The following is a 12,350-nucleotide window of genomic DNA, read 5'->3' on the forward strand; positions in this document are numbered from 1 at the left end:
GTCAAACAGATGGTCATGACGTGAACGTAGAGACTTCAACCAAGTCAATCACTACAATGGCCTGCTGCTACACATGAATGCAGAAAACAGAGGGGTCATTGTGCAATAGAATAGAGAGCGCGTACATGCTAAATGTTAAGGGTCACCTCACAATGAGTTCTAAAGGCATGCTGGGAGGTGTTAGAGAAAATCAGGAAATGAGTTGATCCAAGAGTGAATCAGTGATTAGCCCCGTTTCAAATTAGGCTTGAGTGAACTTCTTATTATGTATATTAATCCATTTTAAGTTGTAAATTAATCCATAAGAAGATACAAAACAACTGAACTCTTTGAGCATTTTGTCATCTCTGACCTCTTCCTATATGCCCCCCCCCCCCCAATGCAGGCATTATTCATTTGGCTAGAAGATGTATTGTTCACACAAGACAAACGAAACAGAACGTTTACGTCTTCGCACTACAAATCATTCATCTTTGCAAGACAGAGGATGCAAAGGCATATGCTTAACCACTTAAAACCCTATTATATTGGAGTCCTCCTGGGTTCAATACAATTGAAGGCCCGCTCCTGTTTTTGCTATACACTAAATAACCTTTCTGAAAATAGCCGATCTACTAGTTCACAATGTGTCATGTAGATATGCTATTTTCTCTGAATGTTCCCAGAATAGGGACACTATAGGGTTCATGTGGTTAATTTATACTCCATCATACGACAAAGTATAAATCAGGCAATAGACAGAAGTACATAACAATCATAGACCAAATGATTCCGTATCATCGTGGCTGCTGTCTAACAAGACTAACAACTAAACCAAAACCCAATTGTTTTGATATACTGAACTCCTAATTTCAACTTCAAGTGAATCAACTGGGGGGAGGTTCTGATTAATGTTGTTCAAACAAAAGCAACATGGAACACTATTTTCAAAGAACCAGTGTCTGGATCGTACACAATGATAACCAATTGTTCTGTCATATTCTGTAATTAGCTTGAATATTGTAACTTAGACCGCTGCAGATCCTTTAGATAGTTTATGAAAAATTAAGACTAAGTAGCATCTATTTGATTGAGGTTTAAGCTGAAGATGTAATAGAATCCAGAACTTGGCTTGATCTGTGTTGGTGAGACAGACTCGTGACATTGTTTGGTGTTGTCATATTGGTTAGTGTGCTGGCACATGAAAAGAAAAAGAAAAACACTGACAATGTTGTTTGCGGACCTGGCTGCCATGGCTGGATTGAAGCACCCAAAGAAACAAGGCACAACAAGGAGAAAGAAGCAAATGCTTGCTGTTCAAACGCTCTTGCTGTGTGTCATGGCTGTTGAGGGATGCGGAATTGGGCACGTACTGTAACATGACAGAAAACATTCCCTTTGGCGGGTGTATTTGTGACCTTGACAAACTGAATACTGTATATGGGCAGTACAATAACGGCTGCCACATGTTCTTGTTCTTGAAACCTATGTAGAACAATTTGGACAAAATAATTGTAATCAATATGAAAGCAGAGGACGCGTGGATAAAAATAATGCTCTCAGGATCTAGCCTTCAGCTTACAGTTGTTAGATATACTGTATGTGTCAAAAATGATGATGATTGTATTATGTAAATGTACAATGTATTAGGTTTGTGAGCTTGTTTTTGGACCGAGTTGAGTTGAAATCAATACATTTGATAATTACGGTAATAGTCATGACTACGGTATCAGGAGAGCATGAGTGCTCTGAATATCATGTAAAGTTAATAGATTAAGCACAACATATTAATACAAGATCTGGATGTAATATGTCATATACAAAAATCATAAAAAAGAATGAATCACAGTGTATCTGCACCTGATTTTGACATGAATCCATGTCTGAAAAAGTCAATGGTCTTAGAAAGGATGCAGAATGCCAGGCAGCCAACTACCACAAAAAAACCTGCACCCCAAGAATAATACAGATATCTATATATATATACACATACTATATATATAGAGAGAGATAGATAGATACATAGTATATAACAATGAATTATCTCTCACAAACAAAATATCGCACAAACAAAATTGATGATACTATCCCCGCAGACAAGAGTGGTCCAGGATACAATATGTTAAAGACAAAATGGAGACCCTTGAGGACATGCCTGGGGATAAGAACTGCATTGAGACACCCCTGAGTCAGCTGGTTCAGTGGTATTATTTATTGGTCCTGAGGAACCCCTGTATTGGCTGTTTTGTTTAGTTTAACTCATTATTTTTTGACAATATTAGTAATAAAGTTGTTGACTGACTTACTATGTGGGTGGCATTCACTATGACAGAGCCAGGAACTATGACTACCATGGTGAAAGTGAAGACATTTGTCATTGCATATGGACGGGAAGGTATTTATACAGATGACTGTGTGTGTGTGTGTGTGTGTGTGTGTGTGTGTGTGTGTGTGTGTGTGTGTGTGTGTGTGTGTGTGTGTGTGTGTGTGTGTGTGTGTGTGTGTGTGTGTGTGTGTGTGTGTGTGTGTGTGTGTGTGTGTGTGTGTGTGTGTGTGTGCGTGTGATGCTTGTTCCACTCAAGCTGACCCAACAGTTCTCAATTACTCAGGGCTGAACATCGCTATCAAGCTAGCTAAAAGGGCGGCGGACCCTGGATGTTGAAGCTCTTGGTTATGGCAGTGTACCTCATCGCATGTTCTCATTGTCAGGATCTCCAGTTGTTCAGCCTCAACCTCTTTCATTTCTATAACCAGAACATGAGTGGTTGCAACAGGGATATACCAAAGCCCAGCATGGTAGAGGCGGGTGAGAGGGCGGAGCAGCAACCAGGGATGGAGCCGAAACATCAGCGAGAGAACAGAGCCATGTGAGAAGGCCCAGAGGACCCGCAGACAAAAGAAACCAAAAAAGGTCAAATAAAAGACATTCACGCGCACAGACCCGCATGCCGGAGACACTCTTGCATACATGACCAATTCATCCCTGTACACAGTAAAATCCTCAGTGTGAAAATGTCACCAAATGGACCTTTAAGGGTCCTTTTGGTTACATGTGTACACTACGTGCGTTACAAATGGATGAAGTATAACACTGAGAATTGTATGTTCTCATACAAACACACAGGAACACATACGCAACTCTGCTTATAGCCTTTCACAGGGTCTGTGCTCGTGTTCTTTTCCAACCCTGGCAAATAAAACCCTCACCCATTTAACCTGGATCCACGTGGTCTCTGCAATTTACAGTACGAAGCTAGCCTGTTGGGACACAGCTAAGCAGATGGCCAGTGATCCAGGAAAAAAAGAACCTCCATTTTGTGTGGGCTCTTGGGTATCCCTTGTTGAGTGCATTTGTACTAATGCCTCATACTAAAGTCATGCCATACACTACAATGTAAAAAACACACATTATATATTCAAATGAATCATCGAGTACATAGATAAAACTGGAGTATGAAATGCATTCACTTTTTTCCCATTAATTGTGCAGTAGCCCTCTCTGTAAATCGTAGTCAAGCTACAAGAAGAAGTTTGACTACAAGAAGCTTGACATTGAAGGCTTTTTTTTTTTCATGGGTGAATACAGTGGCCAACTCCATACACAGTACAATCATGGATGTTCATTTAACTCTGAGGGTGTATTGTATTCTCTCAGAGTTAAATTAACTCTTTTTTACTGTGCCGTCGTGGACAGACTCCACGGATTCTGGAGTGAAATTACTGTAAAATTGCTGTACAGCATGGCCAACATGTGGCATGCCTCTTTGCATTGCCTCATTCGAGTGGCTGAAGGGGGCGAAACAATTAGGAAAGACAGTACTGTTAACGCCCAATTTATGCTCTATCGTATGACAAAGTATAAATCGGGCTTAAGACGTGATTTTGGCTTTGCTGTAACTGCACTAGCAAGTTGCCAGAACAGTTGTCCTGTATACCCATGTAAAGAGTATAGCCTCTTAGGGCACACTAAATTGGAGGAGTATACCTTTTAACACTGCAATATGTTTTTTTCTTTCTTTTTTTATGTAAAAAAGTATGCTCTTGCAAAAAATATGCATGTCAATGAATACAAATGAGGGACACAAAGGATTAACATTGAAGTATAATACAATAGCATACAAATATCTTCTAAGTTTGTGATTTTGTTTTCTCAAGATCTCATGACAACTCTTTGCACCCGATAAGCATGTGGTACTAAACCTAAAACTTCTGTCCAAAATAATAGGGTAGGTGAAAAAGGAGGACAGGAGTGGTGCTTTTCACTTTGTAGAATTCAGAAGGGAATGGTGGAGGATTTCATAAAGGCCGTCTTTGCACTACGCAGTTTTAATTTTCTTCTGTGCAAGTCAGTTGTTAGATTGTACAGACTCCCACCCACCCCTTTGCTAAATCCATACAATCTATTAAAAAAAAATCTTTGGAATGTGTTTTTTTTATTGTGTAAAGTTTTATTTATTTATTTATTCACCCCCAATAAAAATGCTAATTCAAAAAGAGTTGTGCTCCTGAATTGTGGTTCTACCATCATTCATTCTATACACCCAATTTGAAATACTTATTGCCTTTAAAGCTGCAATCTAGAACTTATTTCAATGAATAAAATGATATTGTAATCAATCTGTATGGTAGAGTAATAAAATATAGCTAGTGCATCTGCAGCGGCTGAAGGTGGTCTCCCTATACTCTTCCATTGCATCATTTAGACTGGTGCCGGGTAGGACAACTACTGGTTGACAAGTAGCCATGCCTGAAGCTCATAAGCCCAATATCTCCCCTGTCCCAAGTGGGAGACCATGAGTTTGAATCCCGGGTGTCACAGTTGCAATTACCTTTCTCTGTCAGAAAAAAAGACCTAACTTACGGACTGTAGCTCTAACATTATGTCTGCCTGATCATCTTACTCTATGCCACAGCAAAGTGGGGTATTTCCCAAAATAAGGCAGGCTATTATAGCTTGCTGCCAGGAGAGGGCAGTCTTTGTAATGAATTTTGGATATGTGAGAGGAACTGATTGAAGGTCTGTGTGCTTATCTTCCCTCTAGAATTATGGATTTAGGATTTGGAACAGAAAAAGTAGGCTGCAGCTAGAACACAGCTCATAAGCAAGTGCCAAGACATGGACGTGCCATTTGAAACTGCCTCTCTCACAGATGTCTGTGATTATGTTGCTTGTTCAATTTACAGTATCTTCATGTGCTTCTCTAAAATATATGCAATGGTTTGTCACTTGGTCTGATTGGTTAAGGACATAGTAAACAGTATAATAATACATTTCAACGATTTACATAAGGAATGGCAGTTAATGTTGGGATGTGCAAAGACCCGCCACATCTGGGACTCTCCTCCATCATTCCCATCAGGCTTTGCAACAGTGCCATATCATGCCTGATTTGTGCTCCGTCATACGACAGTGTCGTGTACTGAAAATAGTAGATCTACAAGCCCGCGACATGTTGCGGCTTGTAGCGTGGCTATTTTTGGCATGCGACATCATCATACGACGAACAATCAATCGGGCTTCACAGGGACATAAAACATGTCCTTCACAAGTATTCACAGGTTGAATCACCAATACAGTATAATGTGTTAAACACATTTCATAATGACACATTCATACATTATCTACACACTCATACGGAACCCTCTTCTATGAATTTAGAAGGGTTTATATTAGACTTTTGTAATTATGTCACATAAGATACGATTCATTGTTTTACTCTGTACTGCATGTTTTGCCAAAAATAAATCATGACTGTATGTTCATATTGAGTTTGACTCTTGGTAGACGGCACACACCGCTCCTGCAGGAGAACTGGATGATCGGGAACGAGAGGAAGTTGAGCGAGGTGCCAAATGGGAAGAGATCCTAATCCAGAGAGTAAGATGAGCAGGTTGAGAGAAAGAGAAGATGAGGTGTGTGCTTTTTCTTTTTTTCCTTTTTTTGAGTGGGGGGAAGTGACAGAGCCATGGGAGAGAATATCCTTCAGAGGGAGGACTCGTACTGCAGAAGTTCATAAAGGAGCGGACCGTCTCTATACCTGATGCCCACTGCGTTAGGGCTTATGTACTGCAACACGTTTATGGTCCTGCGCAGGCGCCGGTCCACAAAGTGCGCATCCCAGGCTGGGTAACGCTTCCTAGGCATGTCTATCTTGATCAGAGGCCCCTCGGGCTTGATGGGCCTACCGGCCGCATCCACAGGCTCTGTGGACCTCACCTGGAAAACAGGAAGGCAGGTGTCCGTGGCCGTTTCATCAGATTCCACATATTCCCCCGCCAAGCCCCGCGTGGGCGTGGCCTGAGAGCCACGAGGGCCCGGCGTCGGGGCCATGGGCTCGGCCTCGGGGGGTAAAGGGAGCCCCCACAGGAGCTCGGCACAGCAAGAGCTGGCCAGGACCCTCAACCGGGGGCCCATGGGGTGCAGCACCCCGTAGTAGAGGACCATGCAGGCCACACCTGAGGCGAAGCACAGGAAGACGCCGCAGAGGGCGGAGGAGGCATAGGCGTCGGTGGTGGCCGGGTCGCGGTACGCATACCACAGAGAGCTGAGGATGGCATTCTCCAGCAACACCACTGTGTAATAGGCCACCATTCTGTAACGGGTCCTCCCCTCGCGCACGTTGAACCAGCAGAAGACGTAGACCACGCCCACCACCATGTTGAAGAGCACCTCCTCCCACTTGGACATGCAGAAGTCAGTGCCGCCGTGGATGACCCAGAAGGCCATGGCGCACCAGTGGAGCACCACGAAAATTCCAAAGTAGATGTGGAAAACGGAGGCGAAGAGGGCAAAGGAGAGCACCCGTGAGGAGATGGTAAAGAGGCGCCAGAACAGATGCACCAGGGCGCCCCTGTAACTCATGCTCTTCTTGTCGTCGCGCGAATCGCGCAGGAGCTTGTGGTAGGAGGCTAGCACCCATGCCAGGGACAGGAGGGAGGCCATGGCAGACACACCTACAGACGAGAAAGAGAGAGAGAATGGCAGAGAGGAAAACAAATGCTGAATTTATACTCTGTCGCACGACAGTGTCGCTTGCCAACAAGAACTGATGTGACACATTGTTTCCTTGAAGATCTGTTCTTTCTGGCAACCATGCAACAACATGCAATGGAGTATAAATGTAGCTTTATAAGTACAGCATAAAAGAAAAAGGTTGAGGGTAAAAAAGAAGAATATTGTAATAAATGGTGTTGGTTAAAATCAAGATTGGAAGCTAGAAGAAATGACCAAATTTTATTTTAAGGAGTTTACTAAGGCAACAATGTTACTGAGTAACTTTAATCTGAAAATATGACCAATTGGTATGCTGTATAACAGTATTAAAATGCATGAATGTGTATGAAATAACCCTCAATGTAAATGCTCAATTGATATCAGGGTCAACAAGCACTACAAAGTGTTTTAATGCTTAATCTTGGAATTATAGCTTGATCTTCATTTTAATGCCATTCAACAACAGTCCTAAACAATTTATTTGGGTTAAAACTATGTTTAAAGTCTTGAAGAGTGTAGCATTGTCATATGATGATCCACATTTGTTAATCGTTCAGTCTGCGTTTACTACAACAATTCTGTTTTCTCAACACATCTATGTAAGTAGTGAATAGTGACAGCATACTGTACAATGCAGTTAATGTCAGAGCAACAGCACACTCAGCAAACACACTGATGCTATTTCTATAGAAGCCCAGGTAGAGGACATACAGTTTGTTGTGTATTGGTGTTCCATGGGGGAATAGTGTCACTCGAGGAAACCCATCGTTGAAACCCATCGAGGTTGCAATGCTAGCGGCACTAGGGCAGTGATTCTCAACTTGTGGGTCGGGACCTCCAGGGTGGTCCCCACATGATAGTGAAGTGACAATTTAAGGACTTTTAAGACCTCTCTAATACCAAAAAAAAGAAGAAATGAAATGAAATGAAAAAATATGATTACTGCATCAAAAGTAATCAACAAACTATTCTATAAAAACTGGTCAAACATTGGCCATTCGTCAAATAATATAAGAAAGGTTGAGAACCACTGCACTATAGAACTCTCCAGTATGTTGGCATGTGGCTGATTTACACCTCAAATCTAGTGTATGCTTGGGATAACAGCAATATAAGATGACAAATTTAGAGGGGATGGGGAGTTGATGTGTGATTTACTCAAAAGACAAATAAAAGCAGGCTACAGTAGAAATATAGTTTGTTGTTGAAACTTAAGTGGTCCTGGTATAATGCCTTAGGGAACCTCTTACACTGCAGTCGATCAGCCCTGTTGCTCTGGATCATGATGCAGAGTTGCAGCACCAGCTGAGGTGCACTCTCTAGGAAGGTCTCCAGTAACCGCAGCATGTTCACATCAGCATATTCGTACATCATGGCCCAGTAGAAGCGACGCTGGTTCTCCTTCTGCCGATGACTTTGTATGCCAAGGTACATGGTTCGGATGTATCTGAAAAGAGAGAAGACACGTGGGTGGGTTAGACAGTTGCAGCGACGTTGAGATCACTCTCTGTTCTCATATACTGGTGCACAGTTTTCAGGGAGTGATGGTGCATCCTTATGAGCAGGAGGGAGACAGAGTGGTTTGTGTGACATCAACATTCAAACTTAAAGGTTGCTGCTTTCCTGTTCATGGACACAAGAATACATTGTTCAGCACACCACCTATGTGTAATTACAGTTTCAAAACACTAGAGGGCATTCTTAGCTACAGTGTTGCATATACTCTAGTGTACGGTGTAATGTTGCAGTATACAGTAACATGCATCCAAGACCATCTCATTATGAATGTAATGATGTAACACAGTTGTATAATGTATTCACTGAAGTGGTTAATTTTGTACACAACATTTTCATATAATGAAAAAAATACTTGAAAATGTGAAAACTATCAATCAATTAAAATATTTTTTGTATTGCTATGAGCTCTGATTCATTCCATTAAGAACATTGCGAATATCATTCCCAAAGCCAAACAAAGGCTTTAACCTGTGACCAGGAGTAGTTATGCAAAAGCTAATCTCTAAAGACAGATTTTGCATGAATATATAACATATTTTAACTGAGGGATTCCCAGATTGTGCAAAAACGAACAAACAGACAGAAAAGTGATGATGAAACAGATGTGTGGCCCTGCTCACCACTTAAACACATTCCTCTAGCCGACACTCACACAATGTCAACTACAATCACTACCATACACACACACAGCACACATGAAGTATCAACTTGCTGCCACAGCTCCAAAAGTATAATAATTTAATGATGAGAAAAGCAACAATTCTTTGTGTGCGTTCGTGCATGTTTGCGTGAGTATACAGGCTCCCATTAAAAATATTTTTTTATTGAAGTTTGTAAAAGAGTGCATGTAGCAGGGTAATATCTTGACATCTTAACATCTTGTCAGCTGCAATGGCTATTTTCATGATGGGTAGATGGAGGTGGATAGTAAGGCATGTGATAGGGTAGCGTAACCACGTGAACACTAGCATCCCTGTTCTGGGCATGTCAAAAGGCAAACATTGTGTGAAAATAGTATTTTCAGAGAAGAGATTTGGTGAAGACTAGAGAACAGATTTGGTGTAGAAAAAAGGAGGAAACAAAGTCCCTGAGGAACCCCGGTGAACGAAGTAAACAGGTTTTAAGCGGTTATAAGAGGTGACTAATTGTGTCCAGTCACAATCAAAGCTGTAATACTGTTTTGGGGAGGACAAGATATTCAGGCTCATTCTACGTTGCTGAGGAAAATGTAATGTGCACCTCAGGGCTGTGATATGGCTAATTAAGATCATAATCATCTTTCATTTTGGGTTTGTTGTGAAATGTAATACCGCAAGTGCAGCTATTTACCGTGTGCAGATGACAGCTAACAAAACAATGGGAAAAGAGAGACATCTTTGGACTAAAAAAAGTGTAGGACGAGAGCATCTCACAAAGCACATTTGAAAATTCACACTGAGAACATCACGTTGTCCTACAAAGGAAGGCCAATAAATAAAAGGAATGGGTGCAGCAGCGTGAAATAAACATAGCAGGACTTTCATCCTTTGCTGCCAGTAAATATTAGTTCCTTCTTTACTATGTTGTTAACTCAACTCTGGCCATGGAGAAAGCAATCAGTGAAATGTTCCTGCTAGTTATGGTGGTTTATAGTTCCCGTGATAGTGAGTTCAGACATTGCATATTGGGTGGTAGTGTAGCTGCAGGGCCTATCTGCCTGCCTGGGCTGCCAGAGTGGCCAAATAAATCTACCACTGGATGTTAGGGCAGTCAACCGGGGACATTAGCGTAACAGGGACAGAAATAGCAGTAGGCAGCCCTCCCCAAAACAAACGGAAGGGCCAAATTTAGTCCTTAATAGTTTGACATTAATTCATTGCAGCTTTACAAACAAAACCATGCGTGTATATTTGGCATTGTTTCGGGATGCATGAAGCTTTTGTTGAGTGGAACAGAAAAAGACTCACTGCTTAGCTTGAGAATTAGGTTGCATGCAGTGTACACACAATACAATGCAAGGTCAAGTGAGGTCCACCTTGGTTATTGTTTTGGTAGTCCGTGTGGCATTTACCTCTCATCATTCTGTGCTGATAATTAGATGTGACTTTAACTAATGTTGAAGTACAGATTTATCAGGTTTATCTACCTGTATTTTAACTTAATTTTTCATTAATTCTTCATTTTTACAGTTTATTTTAACCACATCCAGTATTATTACTTTTAAAAAGAATTCATCATCATTAATTATTATTATTATTTTGTTGCTTTGTATTGTGTTGATAGCACAGTGTCTGCGGAACATGTCCCGCCAACATTTCCCTGCTTATGAGTATGTGATGAATAAATCCCTCTCGACTGTAAGATTTAACCGCATTATACAGTACATGTACGTGGAATCAGATCTTCTTAAAATTAAGAAAATAATTCATATGCACAATTGCTGTGAGGAAATCCATCCAATGGGGCCCCCATTATGAGCCTGACATTGCATTAAATGTTTTCTTGCCTGTTGTTTACCGCTCAAACTCTATACTTTGTTGATGGACCCTATATACTTTGTTACTTTGTTGCCACAGATCTGCTATTTTCATCTAATGTTCCACCAGAATTGGGACGCAGCGGTTCATGTGGTTAAGAAGGCAATGCCAGGACCTTTACTGTACATCGATCTCACCTCTTTTGTAGGAATGGTACTGTCTGTGACAGGCTCAATGATGGTGTACAGACGACAGCAGGATTCTTAGATCACAGTTCTTTATTTTCAAAGCTTTACAGAATCATGCAACATGTGCTGCCTGCCTTACCATGGCATAATCTGGAACTGCATAAACTACAGTATTGCACACATACAAAGAAAACTGTAACAAGTGAAATTCTCTTTGTACAAAAGGCTGCCAGTGAGAGAGTTAAGTGTGTGTGCTCGTTAAGGGTGTGCACAGGTCATCATGACCCTAATCCTGCTTGCATACACCTGCGGTTAATTAATGAATGCACCTGCGGGTAATTTAGAGAACGAGACTTTTCCCTTCATGTCCTCTTGCATCAGTCAGATCAGAAGAGTGTCCAGTTCACATCAGACAAGTTGCTCTGACTGTTCAGACGGTCAGAAGTGTGTTGCAGTTCATCATATTAAGACATTGTGCTCGAATTCACTTGGAGTTTGTGTGCGTTCATGCAAATGTAAGTCCTGTGTTTCCTAGTTAAATGCTGTTCATTTGTGTGTGAAATGTGCCCTTTGATGTCCTGTTTGTAATGTTTGTGCACGTGGTAAATGCAGTTGCCAGACAGTATGAAGGTAGCAATATTCAAGTGCTTTGATTTATTGTAACCAAGAGAATGGAAGTTATTTAATTATAAGTGCATCAGTTTCAAGTGACTGTGAATGCTGATGTTTATTCCATAATGTAGGCCCTATATTGTGTATGTTCCACTGTTTGTGTTGTATGACTTCACATGTGTATTTGAACAATGGGCATTAGGCCTAATTCATAGTTAATTCTGATAAAGTGTATGAGTCGTATGCATGCTGCTTTGCCAAACATTGTCAGAGTGATGTTTTATGTCATTATGAATGTATGTATATACAGTAGTGCATGATGTCCAGTATGCAAGCATAATGCCGTTGTCAGATTAATATGTTATTGGTTACTATAATTATTTACTTTCTGTATGATTGCAGAAAATCACACACCCACACACACCAGTGTTGTACTGTACTGTGATCATTGAAGTCTTCAGTAAAACCCTTAAATGAGAGAAGTTGTCTGTCCTGTGTTCTAATCGACACCCCTGGGTGAAGTGTGGAAGCTGGACCAGCCAGCCAGTACAAATCAGCCCCTATACAGTCCTTTCCTTTAACCCTCACTAACACTCTTTCTAC

At 41.2% G+C, this 12,350-nt stretch overlaps 1 protein-coding gene across 1 annotated transcript in view; it reads right to left on the reverse strand.

The window, feature by feature from the left end:
* Positions 1 to 5,962: 5,962 nt before the first annotated feature.
* Positions 5,963 to 12,350, reverse strand: part of xkr6b (XK, Kell blood group complex subunit-related family, member 6b) — a gene marked incomplete at both ends in the record, with an annotated part of 71,953 nt that continues 65,565 nt past the window's right edge. The window contains 2 exons of the mRNA XM_084081966.1: positions 5,963 to 6,933; positions 8,224 to 8,420. Of these exons, the coding sequence (XP_083938092.1) occupies positions 5,963 to 6,933; positions 8,224 to 8,420 (1,168 nt within the window). The remainder of the gene's footprint in view (positions 6,934 to 8,223; positions 8,421 to 12,350) is intronic.

Source organism: Gymnoscopelus microlampas (genome assembly GCF_963454915.1).
Source record: "Gymnoscopelus microlampas genome assembly, chromosome: 16".
Taxonomy (NCBI): domain Eukaryota; kingdom Metazoa; phylum Chordata; class Actinopteri; order Myctophiformes; family Myctophidae; genus Gymnoscopelus; species Gymnoscopelus microlampas.